Below are 19,623 nucleotides of genomic sequence, written 5' to 3' on the forward strand. Positions count from 1 at the left end.
TGTGTAGCAACACATCTTTCAGCTCGTCAGAGCATTCTGCTTCTAAGCCTTGGAACTAAGAAGGAGCCAAGCCTGGAGGTGGAGGACCAGGACCCGCAGGTTGGGGGAAAAGGATCAGCCCATTGTATTGAGAGAGCAGGTGAGGAATGCGCTGAAGAGGAACAGGAGGGCATACTGCCATCTGTGTCAGGTAAGGGAGTCACACTGGTCATGGCCAGGAGGGACAATCAGAATAACACTAGCTTTGTCTCTTTGAATTTTCAACAGGACCTTGGATAGAAGAGGAAACTGGGAAAAGGCATACAAGAGGGCCCCGTCCCATGTGAGGATGAGGGCGTCTTCCTGTGAATGTTTCCCCAGGCCGGCCCTGGAGCAGTAACAAGCACACTTCTTGTTCCGGTAAGTAGCGAACAGATTCGTAGTTAGGGTTCCCCAAATGGCGAATGTATCTTGAAGCCCTTTGGAGTTCAATATCTACTCATTGGGAGTGCCACAGGCGCACAAACAGATTGTCGGCTGTCACGTTCTGTATCCCTGGTAGACAGAAGGCTGAGATGAGCACATTGTGATGGATACACCAATTCCAAAGTTTGAGTGCTTCCTTGCAAAGGGAGGGAGATCTGGCACGCACTTGGCAATTTACGTACAACATACAAGTCATATTAAGTGCATCATGACTTGTGTGTGGGTGTTCTTGATGAAAGGCAGAAAGTGTGAACAGGCATTCCTGACAGCCCTTAGCTCCAAAAGAGTGATATGGAAGGTCATTTCTACGGAAGGAAATTTGCCCTGACCCTTGTGGTTGTGTAGGTGAGCTCCCCAGCCTATTAGGGAGGCATCCGTCCCAGGGTGGTGAGTCTGCGTAGTGGGAGGAATGCTCTCGCTTGTACCACATCAAGGTTGGTGCTGAAACTCCAGTCACTATACCGGGGTTAGTGTGCAGCTACAATAAAGACAACCTTGGAGAATACCCTGGGTGGAGCAGTCTGTATTGACAATGGTCCTGTCCCAAACGTAAATCATAGGAAATCTCCTGTGCGATGGCCGTATTGAGATATGGAAGTAGACATCTTGTAGGCTGACGGCTGGAAATCAATCAATCAATCTCCTTGCTCTATAGCTGGAATAATGGCTGCTAGTGTGACCATCTTTAACATCTGCGCCTTCCAGTATTTGTTTAATGCCCTTAGATCTAGAATGGGCTCCAACCTCCCTTCACCTTGGGGATCAGGAAATAATGAGAGTAAAACCCCTTGCTCCTGAGTTGCACTTGGACTGGTTCACTGGCCCCTAAGCATAACAAATTATATATTTCCTGATGAACTAGGTTCTCATGAGAAGGGTCCCTGAAGCGGGACAGGGAAGGAGGGTTAGAATGGGGGAGGGACATTAATTGAATGGCGTAACTCTTCAAAATGATCTCCAGGACACATCTGTCAGAGGTGATATTCTCCCAACTACTGTGAAGTAGGGCCAGGTGAATTCTGAAGGGGCATGACAGGTGTGTAGGTGGCAGCTGACACTGCAAGGTATAATTGTTCAGGCCCTCGACCAACCTGTCAAAAGTGCTTAGAAGAGGTGGTTTGAGAGGTCACAGACTGGGGTGCAGACTGCTTCCGCTTTTGAGCCCTCGTCCTCTTACACCGTGGCTTGTAACAGCACTGAGATGGTGGGTATTGAGGAGATTGTGACCTGTGCTGTGGCTAAAGGTATATCTTCTCTTCTGTTCCACAGTGTAGATTCCTAGGGAGCGTAATGTGGTCTGGGAATCCTTCAGGATGTGGAGAGAAGAATCTGTCTTCTCCGCGAAGAGTTTGAGCCCTTCAAACTGGAAGCCTTCTGCAGCTCTTTGGGCAATCCACAAAGGTGTAGCCAAGAAGCCCGCCTCAGTACCACTGTCATGGAGACTGGGTGGGCAGCTGTATCAGCTACATCCAGTGCTGTCTCTAGCACCAGTCTGGCTATTAACTAACCCTCTCTAAGAATGGTCTGAAACTGTTCTTTTTGTATCTCCAGTAAATGTTCTAGAAATGCACTGAGTTTCCCATAATTAATAAAACTGTATTTGACCATGACAGTTTGGTAATTCGTGACTCTAAATGGTAATGTAATGGTAATACACCATCTTGTCAAGCCCGATTGTATGGGGTCAACTTGGCATTATGTTGTGTGCTTCGTGCATTCACTATGATGGAGTTGGGCTGCGGATGTTGAAACAAAGTCTGCCTCTTTGGGACAGATGTAGTAATTTTTTAAAATTATTTTTATTTTTGGCTCTGATGCTGGTTGGTGCGATGGAGGCTGGAGTCTGTCAGATGACTTTGGTAGGATCTAGAATCACCTCATTAATTGGGAGAGCAATTCTGGATGAGGAGGAGGTGTGAAGAATATCCACCAACTTGTGATGTGTATCACTTGTGATGTGTATCTGCAACTTCCTGTAGGGGAATCTGCAGCTCATATGTCATCCACTTGGTAAAGTCCAGAAAATTCTTATAATCATCCCCAAGTGATGGGAGGGGAAGCAGTACAGCCTCATCAAGTAGAAATCAGGAGAAGCATGCTGGAGGGGTAGCTTCCCCTTCGAGTCCTTCTTCCTGTTCTGAGAAAGCTTCCTCCTCCCCTGGCTGAGGGGGCTTACCCCAGAGGGCCCATACCACAATTTGTGGAATTGGAGAGGACCCTTGTATTGTGACGGTGGGCCAAAATGAGGGGCCAGAAATGACCTCCTCCTGGCCACTGTCTGATTCGTCACTGGGTAAGGGCAGCGCCAACTGGGGTATTGGTGATACACAGCCCGGTACCAAGAGCGATCCCAGGTGCTGGGATGTGCTCAGTACCGGGACCCTGGTACCAAGTAATGGGGATTGCGGTTCTTCCCCAACCATCAGGTCTCCAGGGTACCAGAGATCATGTAGTACCCTGGGCTCACTCGGTACCATGGAGGAGCGTCCATGGTACTTTGTCGGTAATGATGGTTGAGAAGATGCAGAGCACTCCTCAGATGAGAGTTTTGTTGTGCCTGGTAGAGAAAGTTTTGTCGGTGCCACTCTTTTAGAGATGGTACAGTCATGGTCTTTCCCTGGATACCAGGGCCACAGATCTCCAGGGTACCAGAGCTCATGTGGTACCATGGGCTCACTTGGAACTGCAGAGGAGTGTTTGTGGTATGTTGTCAGTACCGATGGTTGGGAAGGTGCGGGGCACTCCATAGATGGGAGTTTTGTCACACTTGATACCAAAGGGTTTCTTTGTGACGTTCTTTTAGAGACGGTATGGTAATTGTCTGTCTCCTTAGTGGGCGGTACCATTGCCTCAGAGCCTGACTGCGGAGCCCCTGGCTTCTCCAGGTGGTGCAGCCAGTGCCACAGAGCAGAGCTCATAGCGGAGGCCCCCATCTGGGTATCCTGCTTCAGAGCTGCTGGTACCGAGGTGGACGCACTGGGGAGCCCCTCTGGCTGACCAACTACTTGGAGCCCTTTTTATAAGCCTTTACAGGGGGAGTCTGCTGGTTTTGTCCACAACTTTACTCCCTTTGAAGTTAAAGGCTCCATGGATGATCCGGGGTCAGCACCAGAGTTCCCTGGAGACTGAAGTGCCTTCTCCATAAGGAGGAGTTTTAACTTCAGCTCTCAGTTCCTGCAGACTGCTGTTTTAGCTGTGGCAGGTCAAGCACCACTGTGAGGCTCACCCAGGCACTGTGAAAGTGTCTGGCCATTACAGGAATTGACTACTTGCAGGAGATGCACCTCTTGGAGCAGGGAGAGCCAGGCATGCCCCTGGGCGGGGAGCTATCATCCTCTAGCAGTGAGGAATGCAGAAAAAACATCTTTTTTACTACTCTTCTTTTCCTTTTTTTTTTTTAAAACTGAAAAAAAAATTAAAGTATACTAAACGCCCAATGGGGGTGGGGGGAGGGAAGAGGGGAAAGCCCCCAGATAGAGCAGGAAACTAAATTTCTTTTACTTACTTACTTTCTTTTTTTTTTAAATCCCAAAGGAGCACGGTGGATTTGATTTAAATCAAATAGATTTAAATTACTAATCAGGAAGACTCTATTTAATCATGGATTTTTACATAAAAGTGCATTCTTGTTGGCTGTTATAACCTTAATACATATTCTTCACAACTCAGAGATAGATGTAGGTTTCATTTTTAGAAGGTACACACTATACATTTTTAAACAGTGATTTATTTTGAAAACTTTTCAGATTAGTTTTACAGCTATATCAGAAAATGAATGATTGTTTGGTTATTTCATTTACCAAAGGTAATTGAGGCAGATATTTATGAAGTCACTGGGAGGTGAACTATCTCCATTTCAACAGGTTAATCATTAATATTTGGAGGATTCTCTTGCTATGCTGTATTAGGAGGAGAACATCACCAGACAAACATTTAAATTGTTTTATTTAACTAAAACAACAACATTATGTAGTCTGAATTTTTTTCTTCAACAGCAAACATATAATATTTTAACAAAACAAGCACATGAATTGTTGAATTTAGTTAAACATTCAATTTTTTTAAAATCAGGGCTTTTTTTTGTTAAAATTGTTTTTAACTAAAATAGTTAATGAAATATTTAAAAAAAAACCACAAAAATTTAATGGACTGTATCAGCCAGGTCAACATGAGATACTTAAAATATTGGCTTCTGCAGCTAACTTAGTTGTCTTCCCCTTCATTTTCCTGTTTGTTCATAATCTGGAAAAGAAAAACAAGCTTTCCTGCTTTTTCAGGTACCAAATGATTTCCCAGTTTGGAATGAATTAGTCCAAAGGAAGAAAATATTCTCTTTCTACACAGGCAGAAGAAGCTACTGCTGTTAAAAGGGGGATTATCACTTCAACAGTCTCTGAATCCAAATGCTTAAGTGACTTCCACCAGTTCACTGGTGTGACTTTCTTTAAAACATCATCATCAAACATATTTCTTGAATGGTTCACCCTTAGCTCTGAAGTTTATTATAGTTTGCATTATGGAGGGATGATTGCTGGATACATTTTATGTATTTTATCAAAAAAATCTGATTTAAATAAAATAAATCTGTTTTTTTTTTAAATCATTGATTTTTAGACACCCTGCAAAGAAGTAAAAAAAAAAAAAAAAAGGAAACACTAACTAACTATTAAGGAGAACAGAAAAACAAAAACAGCTACTACTTATGCTAATGACACAGATAAAGAAGGGACGACTGCTCACTCTGTTCAAGGCCAAAGGCAGTTGAGAAGGAAGTGAGCGGGGTTCACCAGCGCAGTGCTAGATAGCTTCAAGGCAGACCACCACGGTGGAGGGGATGGAGAAGAGCACAGGCGCAGGCTCAACGGACACTGCTACCAAAAATCTCTGATTAGACGCGCAGGGGCGCACATACACCTACAGTGGAGCACCTATAGGGACATCACTCCAAGAATGAGGTTTTTATTCTCTCTTATCTATAATCAAAACTAAGTTTCAATTATTGGGTTACATTCTGCCTCTAGTTACAAATATACAACAGGCACACAGTGGAGGTGCACAGGTGTAACTGAAGGCAAAAATTTGGCCTGCAAAATGTATCAGTGCGGATGCCTGAGAAGGAAAGAACTCAGTTTATCTTCCAGGTACTGTAGTATTGTTCACTACCATAACAATTTTTGACAACATGCCTTAATCATACTGCCTCAGAACATCGGTGACAGTGAAAATTTAGAAGAGGCGCTTATGTGAAGACAACACATCTCAAAAGGTTATGCTAAAAACAAACAAAAAATCAGTTTTCTAACTTATGAAAGTCAAGTGACATTGTTATTAAAGTGGCAGTATGCACATTTATACCATGCTTCTTACACCGTTTTCATTTCCAGAGGTTTACAAAACTATTTTTGATACACGATGTCTCTCACTTAGATGCTTCTATGGTATGCAACACCATAAAATCCAAACATGGGATAATTATTAACCATCTTTACCATCAGAAGAAAAGCAATTTACCTGTATGCAAGTGCTAATGCCCAAGCACATGCAGCACAGTAAAGACTGTCTTGCACCTTTGCCTTCTGGTTGTCACCAAACGTTTTTGTGGGAAAGAGACCAGTAGTTGGACTTTGATAAAGCAACACCGTTGACTTGACTGCAAAGAAAAACAAATCTTTTTAAGATTTCAATTTCCTCCAAGCCTAAATTAAGCTTAATGGGCGGGGGAGGGGGGGAGTTAGGAATAAACTGCAGACAACCTATAAGAGAACTACACAATGGAAATAAAAACAAGAGAAAAAACAAAAACAAACGAGAGACCCAAAAACAAGGTAATTTTCCCCCTACACATACATGCCATTGCTTTTATCAATCTCTCCTACACTAATATTTCTTCAAAATAAGTATTCAAAGCAACTTCTATGATTAAAAATTAGTTTATAGCTATATCACAGCCTATTTACATTAAAACCAACTCAATGCAAGCCACTCCAATAATCTGAATTTGCTTGCATGGGCACTGCATTTTTTAAAATTTAATTTAAATGAAAGTCTACAGTATTTTGATTTGTCCCCAAAAGATTTCAAGGACAGACAGGGTTTAAAAAATCCTCTTTGCCCAATAGAAACAATTCTGGATTATACAGGCATTTTTCTTTTATACACACTGATCACTGTGCACTAAGGCTATGTCTACACTTGCCATTTAAAGCACAAAATGTCCCTTTTTTGCGCTAAAACTGTGGGAGTGTCTACACTTGATAATGACTTTTTGCGGTGAACTCAGAAGTTCACCGCAAAGAGAAAACCACCTTCACGAGAGGCATACAGTTCTTTCCACTGTTCTTTTTGTGCTGTTCTGAAAGTGAAGATATGTTCCACCTGTGCAAACACCTTTTGGTCTCCGGAGGATATCCCACAATTCCAAAAGCGACCCTCTGGGCAGCATCTCCACCGCTCTGACGCCAGGTAAAAGGATGTCCGCCCCTCCCACTGTAAGGCCCGGGAAGTTTGAAACTCCGTTTTCCTTTGCTTGTAGATGTGGTGGGAAAAGCAGCCAGACAGCAGAGGATTTTAAAAAATGCCTTGAAAGAAACAAGGAAGTAATGGGGCTGATGGGATATGAAGCAGTGCATCATGGGGCACTGAGCAGGGACCCAGAACGCCTTCTGTTCACCCCCCGCTTCCCACAAGACCTATCGAGAGAGCTGTACTGTGGGATAGCTGCCATACAGCGCAGCTCTCATCGACGATGGAAGTGCTGCTAGTGTAAACACTCTCTGACGCCTAAGGAACAGCAATCACACTGTGCAACTGGCCATAGGGTACTTTGGGAAGGGTTTGCAATGCCTCATGGGGCAGGCACAGCACCACGTGATGCAGGTTTCCCAATCCTATTACATTGCGAGCTCCTTTTCAACTGAAGTGTGTGTATGTGTGGGGGGAGACATGGGAGAAGAGTGTATTTTCCCAGACATGTCCAGCTTTTTGGTTCTTAAATCGTCATCTGGGAAGAATTTTTAAATATATAAAAATGTCCAGCATTTTGCCATTATTATTTTTCCCCAAAGAAGAGTTAATCATTCTAGAAAGAGAGTGAATGTTGATCATTCGAGAGAGTGCCCGCTTTTTCCCTCTAGCTCCCAGAGCTTGTGCCACGAAACAGGTGTTTCAGGTGTGAAACAGGCTGGGAGGGAGGGAGGAGGAGGGAGAACGCGATGCGCTCACGGGAGGGGGCGGGGACTTTGGGGAAGGGGTTGGAATGGGGGTGGAGAGGGTAGAGTTGGGGAAGGGGCGGGGGGCATGAGCAAATCCCCCCCCATGGAGTGTCCTCTTTTTTGAATGTTCAAATATGGTAACCCTAGTGTATGGGTGGGGGGAGAGTGTGTTTTGGGGGCCAGAGTGTGTCAGCATGCTGTCTCATAAATTGATACAGCGGCAGGAAGCAACCAGTCCTGAGGCAGGGGGAGGGGGAAACCCTAACATCAGCCCCCGCCTCCCTCCCTGAGCGCTCTCTCTCTCTCTCACACACACAAACCCTTACCTCTGTGTTCAACAGCACGAGCATTCCACATTAATGGTTTGCTTTGTGTCCTGGAGCAGATCAGCACAGCACACAAGAGCTGTCAGAAACAGTGCTTTGAAAGGGAAGGGGCGCATGTCTCCAGGGCAGTAGAGTCACATGAGCAGAGCAGTCACATGAGGCATTATGGGACAGCTCCGGAGGCCAGTTATAGCGCAGAAACCAATGAAGTGTCTACTCTGGCAAAAGAGTGCTGGAGCCTCTGTGCAAATAGCCATACGACTCTCGGCAAAGTGGTTTTTTGCAGCGTTGCAACTGAGGAGTTTCTGCACAAAGTGTCTTTGCAGTGTGTGCACGTCTGCACTTTTAGCACAAAAAGCTGCTTTTCTGTGCAGAAACTTGTCAGTGTAGACAAGCCCAAACAGTGCTCAGTAATTACCATCCAAGAAGAATCCCAGAAATCAGCTACAGCAACATATTTTAGTAAGTAAAAGGAAAATTTCTATGTCTCACAGTTGTAAGTATGAAGTGTAAAACTTTAGCTTCATACAAAAAAGCCTACCAACATCTGAAGCTACAAAAGTCACAAAATAAAAAGTGTTTCATTCAGGGCTGTGAAGCAATTAACAAAATTAATTGCGCTGTTAAACAATAATAGAATACCATTTATTTAAATATTTTTGGCTGTTTTCTACATTTTCAAATATATTGATTTCAATTACAGCACACAATATGAGGTGTACAGGGATCACTTTATTTTTATGACAAATATTTGCACTGTAAAAACAAAACAGTATTTTTCAATTTACCTAATACAAGTACTGTAGTGCAATCTCTTTATCATGAAAGTTGAACTTACAAATCTAGAATTATGTGCAAAAAAACCCTGCATTCAAAAATAAAGCAATGTAAAACTTTAAAGCGTGCAAGTCCACTCAGTCCTACTTCTTGTTCAGCCATTCAGACAAACAAGTTTGTTTAAATTTGCAGGAGATAAAGCTGTCTGCTTCTTGTTTACAATGTCATCTGAAAATGAGAACAGGCATTCGCATGGCACTGTTGTAGCCGGTATCGCAAGATATTTACGTGCCAGATGCGCTAAAGATTCATATGTCCCTTAATGCTTCAACCACCATTTCAGAGGACATACATCCATGCTGATGATGGATTCTGCTCAATAACAATCCAAAGCAGTGCAGACCGACACATGTTCATTTTCATCATCTGAGTCAAATGCCACCAGCAGAAGGTTGATTTTCTTTTAGGTGGTTCAGGTTCTGTAGTTTCAGCATCAGAGTGTTGCTCATTTAAGACTTCTGAAAGCATGCTCCACACCTCATCCCTCTCAGATTTTGGAAGGCACCTCAAATTTTTAAATCTTGGATCAAGTGCTGTAGCTATCTTTAGAAATCTCACATTGGTACCTTCTTTGCATTTGTGAAATCTGCAGTGAAAGTGGTCTTAAAATTAACATGTGCTGGGTCATCATCTGAGACTCCTATAACATGAAATATACGGCAGAACGTGGGTGAACTAGAGCAGGAGACATACAATTCTCCCCCAATGTGTTCAGTCACAAATTTAGTTAACGCATTTTTTTTAATAAGTGCCATCAGCATGGAAGCATGTCCTCTGGCATGGTGGCCAAAGCATCAAGCAGTATATGAATGTTTACCATATCTGGCACATAAATACCTTGCAATACCGGCTACAAAAGTGCCATGAGAACGCCTGTTCTCACTTTCCAGTGACATTGTAAATAAGAAGCAGGCAGCATTATCGCCTGTAAATATAAACAAACTTGTTTTTAGCTGAACAAGAAGTAGGACTCAGTGGTTTTGTAGGCTCTGAAGTTGTACATTGTTTTGTTTTTGAGTGCAGATAAGTAACAAAACAAAAATCTACATTTAGAAGTTGCACTTTCACGATAAAGAGATTGCACTATAGTTAGGATTGCCAACCCTCCCAGTTTCACTGGGAGTCTCCTGGAATCAGGCCCCATCTCCCAGAGGCTACTGAAGTCAAACTGGGAGATTTTAGGTGCTAAAAGTCTAGTGGTGCGGCAGCTAAGGTAGGCTCCCTGCCAGCCCCAGCCCCATGCCACTCCCATAAGCAGCTAGCTCGTCTCCATGGCTGGGGGGGGGGGTGTCTCCGCGCACTGCCCCCGCCAAAAGTGCCAACTCCACAGCTCCCATTGGCCAGGATAGCTCAGCGGTTTGAGCATTGGCCTGCTAAACCCAGGGTTGAGAGTCCAATCCTTGAGGGGGCCGTTTAGGGATTGGTCCTGCTTTGAGCAGGAGGTTGGACTAGATGACCTCCTGAGGTCCCTTCCAATCCTGATATTCTATGACAAATCATTTTGCTAGCATTAATATAGCTCATTCTAGAATTGATTAAATTCAATAACACATTTTCAGCTGAAACAGAAAACTGGCTGCAGTACATGTAGAGCCCGAAGTAGATGAATGATGAACAGCAGCACAGATTTGCCATTGCCAACTGTTAAAAGTAAATTGAACTGCCATCCACTCCACGGGGAAGACAAAAGCAATGAATCTACAAAACAATAAAATGTGTACAGATCAAGCATGAACCAGAAATTTGGTTTCATGGGGTTTCACATGCTTTAATAGAGTATCATCCCTCCTTTTCAGGCTGACATATCTTTTTTGTTTACTGTGCTCTACCAATGAATGATTAAACTTAAAATTTCGGCAGTGAATCGCACAACCATGACTTGATTTAAAAAACGACAACAGGCATTTTTATAGCTATTTCTTGATAACATTACACCTTTAAGTAAACAGTGTGTGTATGATTACAGTTGATCACAAATTTAATTAGAAGAAAGTGATAAATAATTCAATTTAGAAGACACTACAGAATAGATACCTAAAAGTATTTCAACATTTAAATAAATCGATGTCACTTATGTTATGAAAATACAATAAGCCCATTCATTCTTGTAACTATTGGCACCATTATATCCAGTAGTATAGCAAAACAGCTAGAGTCAAGGTGGAGGTGTGATTCCTAAATCAAGGGGATATACCTGCAGTAGCTCTCAGCAAGCTAGCTCCCTTAAACTGGAACGTATCGCAGCTTTGCGACCAGCATGATGGGCTTGCTGCCCTGAGTATGTGTCGAGGGTCTCATACTTGTGTGAAAACAGTAGATTTAAGAAACTATTTTAAGTTCTTAGAACAAATTTGTATTCAAAAGGAATTCAACAGTAAACAAAAAGCTATAACTGGTGATTTCAAAAGCACAAGTTCAGCACTCTGATGTGTGGAGTGGATTGATTGACTGAAATCACCAAGTTTAATCATGATTTAAATCAGCAAGCAGGAAACCTTGATATAAATAATCAATTTTAATCTTGTTTTGCATTTGTACTTCTGATTATTTTCCTAAAGAAAGGCTGATTTCTCACTGGTTGACAACCATTAAAACATGTTGATTTGTAACTTAACATCGCCGTTACATTTCTTTTTGCTACCTGGAAGGAGAAGCTATATCTACACACATTTATTTATGCAACTATAAAGCTTAACTTATATTTATTCAGAGTTTTTCTTTTTTATTATGGTGAGTGATTCATTTCTCATTTACTAGATGAGGATTAATATTCCTACTTGTGGTTTGTGTCAAGCTCTATTTGGATGAAAATTCAAATTAAATTAAAAATGTATAAAAAGCATTTAATATTTTTATCATTTAAGTAAAACTACCTTAAGTGTGCTGGATACATAAATATCAAGAAGTTTATCAAAACATGTTTTGCTTTTAAAACTGATTTATTGAACAAAGGAACTATTAGCTGAAGTTAGTGAACTGAAGTGATTGTTTTGGGTGAACATGTCCTTCAAGATTTTAGAATGAGTATATCTCATTTTCGTTCATAGACTGAAGAGGAAAACAAGTCTTTCCTGTTTTCTGAACTCCAGACTGGTTTCTCAACTCTGAATGAACTAGTCGGTGAACAGAATTAGTTCAATAAACTGAAAGGAATAAAATTTTCTCTCTGCATGAGCAGAAGTGGTTACTGTTGTCAAAAACTGGTTTAGCACTTCAGCAAACTCTAGTTCCAGGTAATTAGTCAAAGTTTGTTTAGTTCAGTCAAATGACTTTCTTTAAAACTTTGGCAGAACACATGTACTGTTTAATATTATTTTATTTTAATTATTTTAGTAGATTATAGTAAAATTAGGCCTCAACCTACATTGTCAATTTCCAATGTAATAATCAGTTTAGTTTTAAAAATAAACCTGTATTTAAATAATTTAAACTAGAAAATTCATTTTTTAAATTAAAAAAAAAAGAAAAAAGATTTTTGCTCACTGTGGTGATATGGTATACAAATCCTTTTGTACCCTATCCCATGCTACTCTGAGGGGAGGGCCCCAAAAAAACAGAGTGATGTAAATGTTTGTAGGTTCAACCTCAGAAAGAGTTTCAGATTGGAATTTCAGAATTTGTGGGAGTGCCTCCCTGAGTTGAGGAAAAGTATAGGAAGTCCTAATAATTGTAGTTGCATCTTAGTGGCAACTGCCCTGTTTAGATAGTTTGCTTTTGTGTTTGAAGTCTTCAGTTTTATTTTGGCCATAGAAAATCTATTAAAAAAACCAAACACCTGAATCCTCAAGAGGGTTTCCTATGCATAACCTGAAACTCTTACTGAGTTTCTGTAAAGTTTTATGCATCCAGGGGCGTTTCACAAGGTCCTTAAATGTTGCTTGACAGCTTTTTCTTTCTTTCAAACTTTTCCATCCTCCATTTAAAGACTAACCTTTGATAATGGCCCATCATTTTCACCATTGCTTAGTACATAATTTGAACACTAATTACCAAGGAAAATTTACAGAAGTGATATGATGCTATACTGAAATGTGTCTCAAGTGTTCTCTTCTCTTATAGGCTGATTCAATTTAAAATAAAAATAATAAACATAGCTTTTAAAAATAAGCAGCAAACACTTTAAAGGCAACTAATAATAAATAATAACCTATCCTAATCTAAATGGTTGAAAATTTTTATATTGACCAGGATTACGGCTGTGACTTCTGCTAGTAAGTACTAATTTCACCCCCCAAAAAATCAGGAGTTACTTTTCATGAAATCTTAAGGCATTTGCAAGTTTTGCTGCTAACTTTTACACTGTTGGCTCAGAGCAAGAGAATAAAATAAGACACATAAATGAATTCAGAATTAATGAGTGATCTAGTTTTAATTATTGTTTATTTTAATATAACTTCAAACCAAACTTAGAAATTCCTACAGTAGAAACGCTTGTTCTTTTTAAACAGAATATTGGACAGCATCTGAGAAATATGACATTCTGTGTCTGTGTTTTATGGTACTTACATATTTCTGTGACAGTCTGTATCCTTATGTTCATTCTTTTTAGAAGATTATGATAAATGTTGTGTAAAGTATGCCTTGTGAAGTATCATTTGAAAACTCATACTTTGCTGATCATTATTGTCCTGGTAAAATGTGTGTGGCAACATTGTACATAGCTATAAAATTCTACTGTATAACATTGCTGAGACATGTTCCAAGTTTAGAAAAGCAGGCACAAAACCAGTTCCTCAGAGACAAAAAGACAGTGAGAAATCTACATTTTGGCAAAGAAACAGCTGGAGGTTCCCATCCCCCACAGCCATGCTGGCTCCTGAACCTCAAATGGAGAGGATTTTCAAAGAAAAAAGAGAACTATAAGGAAGGGGAACAAATGCCCCAAAAGATCTCTCCCTTCATCTCTATGCACGGCATCGCAACACTTTAAGGACAAAGGAAGCATCACTGGATTGGGGAGGGATCCTGGCAGAAAGAAATTTAGCCAGTAAGACTGCTAAAATATGTGGTGAGAGAGACACTTGCTTTGAAATCGTTTAGCTTGCTAAGTTAGATGTTAGTTGCATTTTACCTTTTATTTCTTTGTAAAAAAATTCTGTCTTTTATGCCTCATTACTTGTAATCACTTAAAATCTTTCTGTAGTTAATAAATCAGTGTGCTTGGACTAAAGTGGTTGGGGAACTCCATTTGAGATAACAGGATTTGTGCCTATCACTTTTTATTTATAAAATAATGGACCTTATAAGAGCTTGTATTGTCCAGGAGAGGGCTGGGCAATACAAAATGCACATTTCTGGGGCAAAGTCTGGGACTGGGAATTTGATCGTGTTGCTCTGCAGTGTAATTCAAGGGTGACTGGCCAAAGCACTCATACAGTATAGCTGGGAGTAATATATATGCTGGAGGCTGTGTGAGAGCAGGCCAGGAGTGGTTGCTCTCCAAGCAAAATAGTATAAAAGGCACCCAGGTTGGAGAACTGAGAGGACATAGCTGTTCAACCCTGGGTAATGTCACAATTTTTATGTTCTGAATCATTACATTAGTAATAGGGTCTACACTGACAGAAGTTACAGATATATATTGGCCCCTTCATTAGGCTAAAAGACTAACCTGTGAGCTAATACCAAATCAGTGAGGTGATTCTTAACTTAATATGCATAACAACAGAATCCAGCTCCCTCTCTCATAGCTGCAATGGTTCTGTAAGACTAATATGAGTAAATAAGAAACATTTATTTCTATCTCTAGGTTCAAACAGCTACATCTACGGAGCCATTCTGCTGAATAAGAAGTTGCTTTATTTACGTAGTCATTTTTTAGAGTAGATCCAATAAAAATCAGTATGACCTATTGAATATGGCAATTGATCAGCAACAGGTTGATTTGAAAAAAGTTAGAGAAAGATCATGAGTTTTCAGATGGTATAGAAGACATCCAAACAAGTTCATTATACTTTTTTTTTTCAACTGTCATTCATACAAATAAGAATTTTATGGCAGTTGAGGAATTTTAACAAGTTACACTGCAAACATTTTTTGATTACTGCAAAGGGTCCCCCTTACTTTACTTACCAATTCTGTAATAATGATCCAATTTATTCCACAGACTTTCTCCCTCTGGCTTTGGAAGGTTAATGCTTTTAAGTGGTTCATAAACAGAGCCTAAAGAAAAAAAAAATCACAAAAAATTATTTAAAAATACAGTTATCAACATCAAAATTATTTCCATAAATTATCATAGGAATATTGTTTAAAAATACTCTTAGCATGCTTTTTCTTGCATAAATATTTAAGACACAAACATAACACTTTGTTCAGTTTCAATTCACTTAAAAAATGTAATTTTACTTCTTCTGTAAACCAGTTGATTTTACATGATTGTCCAATACTAAACACACTAATGTCAGGCTCACAGGTTGTAAGCACAGCCAAGCTCTCACACCACTTCTTAGCCAACAATCACTTTCTAAATGCCTCGAGGGTAAGAGCTACCATTCAATTACTGGAAATCTGAACTTTTTACTACATGAGCTGCACAGTTCCATTCAGAAAAAGCTTTGAGTTCTATTTCTTTGGGTGCTACAGAATTTAAATCCAGGCATTTAGAAGAGGAGATGAAAGGACAAGAGTCCTATATATTATTAAAGGTATTATTCAGAACTAGTTTACCTATACATTTAAGACAAGTCTCAGCATTAAATGAAAACCATTTTAAAAAGAAATTGCACACCAGTGTAACTTTGCACATTTACACCACAATTAAATTACTTCAGGAGTGACCACTTCATAAGGTCAGAGGCAGTGAGGTGCCTTCCTTCAAAAGAGAGAGCTAGAATTAATGAATTCTTGTTATGGTAAGAAGCACTATATGCTTAAGAAACCAGAAGACCATGAGTGGCCAAATGATTATTTAATTTCCTTATGCTTTAGTTTAATTTTAAAGTTAAGACTTCTTCAGTCAAGCTTCTGTATGTCCATGACGTTTTTAACCTCATAACCAGTAAGAACTATGTGGCATGTTTTGCAGCTAGTAAAGAATTCACGACTTGGTAAGGTTAAAAACTATAAACTTAAGAAATTGGGGACATGGAGAAAATGCAGGATCCTCTACTCAGATATCTAAAAAAGATACACCGATACCACCACCCGGAGATGTTGTGTCAGAAAATAAATTCACCTAATCCTGACTGGAGCCTCTGGGAACCACAATATTTGAATCTATATCCTTATGACAGGCATGAGGTTGACCTAATTTTGTATGCCATTGGGGAGTATTTCTTTTCCTCCCTCCTCAAAAAGCAATCAATTTTTCCCTTCCACAATCAGCATTCTAGGTTTCATTATCTTTCTCTTTAAAATTATGGGAAAACCTTGATAGCTGGTACTACTGAAATGTACGCTTTCCTGATCTCCAAGCGACAGGAGGATCTGCATTTTGTGAAAGTAAGTGTTCAATTTTCCTATGACAGAACTCCGCAATACCTTTCTGTACATGGATGTATGACAAAGAATACACTACCACTGATGAGTGTTTAATTTGAGAATATCTAGAGCTATTATGTTAAGTGATTTGTAGTGTTTAAGTTTTACTCAAAAGCATAGTATACTTCAGTGACAATTTGAGGTACAAAATGAGGACAAGGTAACAAACCTAATTTAGATTCTTCAGTCTTTATAGCCCACATTGACTAATATAGCCATAGTTTATCTAAGAAAAGATTATTTTTTAATACTTAACTAGCCAATTCAGTTTTGTGAATAAACTGAGCAACTGCCTTGTCAAGCTTGAACGAAATAGAAGTATTGCAAATGTTAGGCCTCAAACTTCCGTATGCTTTGAAATGCAAGCCTTGCAAAAACAAAGCTTAAGCTTGTGGTCAGGACGCTGCAACCAGATAACAATTTATGCTGACTCCTATGTACTTATCAACCCCAAATTACCCACATTCAAAATCTCATTGGCTACTGAAAATAAATAGGCCTCAATTATACGAACAACTAACAATTGGACATGAAAATTAAATACGCATCAATTATACAATTAGGGCAACCACATAAACAATGTGGCCCACCCTGATTTGGTTGGTCTGTTCTAAAACATGGCCATCAGATCAGATAAAAAGAAAGAAGGCACGGGACTGTGTGTGTGTGTTTTTGGTAACCTGACCCACACCCCCTGAACTGAAGGGACATGCGCTTCTCGACTGTCTGTACCTGGCCAGTGTGGAAAATGGCAGACTGAAGGGTAACGTATTTTCGGACAAATGCATGGCAAGTCTATGCAGTAAAGAAGTCTGGTCGCTCGAGCTGAATTGATCATAGTTGTATCGATACTGGAGTATAAAATCAATAATAGGTAGCTGATGCATAATAGCTTTGCATGTATTAGTGCTTGTCTTTTAAGTAGTCCGAGCAAGTGCATGTAGTGCTATCGTTCATCAGCTTTACGTTGCCTTTGAAATAGTTTGTCACCAGGAATATAGAGCTGGTGAATAATAGCTTTACTTATGCTTGTCTTCAGGGCTTTTATTATAACCTGCAGGACCAGCATATGTAGATTCACTGTTCAGGAACTCGCAGACTAGATGATCATAATGGTCCCTTCTGACCTAAATATCTATGAATCTATGAACCTATGAAATGGTCCACAATATTACATGTACTTGTGCTTGTCTTCAATATAATCTGCCTTTTGTATTAATCCTTATTCAGTGCTGGTCTTTGGTTTTCCTTTTCTTGTTTTGTTTATGCTGTTATTATAGTCGGAAATCATTAAAAGCCTTTCTTGAGGAATAATTATTAGTTCTTACTTATTTTATACGGACACCTCTTAACCTCATTAAATCTGTGTTGGGTGGTGGGAAGTAGCTAACACCCCAGAGTGAAAATAGGGCCCCGAGGCATGCCTCCTTCATCCTTTATCTCCGCAAGTTTCTTAGCCAGTCAGGTTTTCAATCAATAATTTAGATAATTCTTTTTATTAATTAGTCTCAGAACTTTAATGAGTAATTTGCCAACAAACACAGTTGTAGGAAAAAAATAAGTATATTGGTCCCTGTAACGAATAGGACAAAAGAGGCATTTAGAAGTATAGTTCACCCATTATGACCAGGACAAACAATCAAAGTTCAAATGGTGAGGAGTGCTTCCCTCTGTCTACAGTGAAAAGTAATGTATAAAATGAAGTTAGCTACAATTGCCATTTGCAGAGATGCCTGGCAGCCATTTTCCTGAAAAGAGATACTATGATGGGTACTCTATCATATTAGTTTCTAGTTTATTTTAAATAATGGTTTAAACTTTAAACAAGTTAAAGGAAGAACTTTTAAGACTTTAACATGAAAAGACCTTCAATCACTCCACCTAGAATGTGACTCCTCATATACATCTCACAAGATAAGAAGGATCAGGTCTGATCAATACTTAAATGGGAACACCTCAACCACAAAGAAACCCCAGGGTGCTGCTGGAAATGGTAGTGATGATTCAGCAAGCAACACTCTTCCCTCCAACTCAGTACTGAACAAATACGATGCTGGAGATACAGTAGTTTGAAATGCAGATATCTAGTATATTCTGACAGCAGAACTGGCACTTTCAGTACAAAGTCACTTGGGGCACTTCTGCACTGTGCTATGAAACCAACCTGTTCTTCTCTAACCACGATGGAGGTTGGTTTTACTCTTTACTGTTTATTCACTGCATTACCATGCATTATCAAGTGCCCATATTTAAAATTCATATTAAGATATAGTCCTGAGGTCTGTACAGAACCATGGAATTTGAATATACTGCCCCTTCACCACCACTGTGGTATTAAGGAGAGAAAGTGAACAAGAATAGAAATTTAAACATGTGAATAAATTAATAGAGAAAGTAACAGTCGGGGTCAAGACATTCCAAAAACAAAATGTCAAGGATGCTTAAAGAAAACAAAACTAAAAAACTGGACAACTATATGCCAAGTATGGTCGTAAGTTTGACTCAATTGTGAAATAGGAAAAAAAAAAACAGTGGAACACTAATTAGAAAAAATACACTTAAAAACCCGCATGTATAAACACAACTATTAAATTTAAAACAATTCTGAATTACTTTACCCGTGTTTGATTTAGAAATTACAAAACATAAAATCCCAAGCTTAAAATGTTTATTAAAATCAGAGACTGTTGTGCACCATGATAAACAAGATCTGAAGAGACTAAAATTTGGGTCAATTTTTTAAAAATAAAAAAGTGATGTGACATTTTTTCTACTGACATTTGTAAGTAAAATGATATTATGTGCAAGTTAAAGTTTCTTCGGATTCACTTGTATATACAAGTTGCTCAGTATTAGCTACTTTATTTTCCTTTACATTATATATCTTGTTGTAATATACACACAGAGTTAAAATTACAATCTCCTTTAGTTCAATAGACTAACAAAGACAGATGGTGTTTAGGCCACCAGCTTTTTGACCATGAGTTACAGAATATCCTCAAACATATCAAAAGAATTAAAGTTCTTTCCCCATAGATTTATATTCCCTATTGCAGCAGTTGAGCTCAGGAGAACAAATGACACACTTCCTTTTACTTAAACACTTTGATTGTGGTAAGGAGAAAAGGAGGTGGGGAAGAAGGAATACCACTAAAAATGTATTCCATCATTTACATACTGATGAAAACTGGTCAGTACTTTATATACGAGCAAATGCTGCAGTTCATTTACTATGAATACGATGTTCATTATTTCTAATTAAAAACAACCCTAATGGTAGTTTGCAAAGTGAACATGCATGA

At 39.5% G+C, this 19,623-nt stretch overlaps 1 protein-coding gene across 4 annotated transcripts in view; it reads right to left on the reverse strand.

Annotated features, from left to right (window-relative positions):
- PHKB (phosphorylase kinase regulatory subunit beta) overlaps positions 1-19,623 on the reverse strand; it is a 209,590-nt gene that overhangs the window by 166,228 nt on the left and 23,739 nt on the right. For all 4 annotated transcript variants that reach the window (XM_084644484.1, XM_084644481.1, XM_084644482.1 and 1 more), the window contains 2 exons: positions 14,912-15,001; positions 5,977-6,115 (listed from right to left, as the gene is read on the reverse strand). In XM_084644484.1, coding sequence (XP_084500610.1) covers positions 5,977-6,115; positions 14,912-15,001 — 229 coding nt within the window. The remainder of the gene's footprint in view (positions 1-5,976; positions 6,116-14,911; positions 15,002-19,623) is intronic.

The sequence above is a fragment of the Lepidochelys olivacea genome (genome assembly GCF_965140295.1).
Source record: "Lepidochelys olivacea isolate rLepOli2 genome assembly, chromosome: 12".
Lineage (NCBI taxonomy): Eukaryota > Metazoa > Chordata > Testudines > Cheloniidae > Lepidochelys > Lepidochelys olivacea.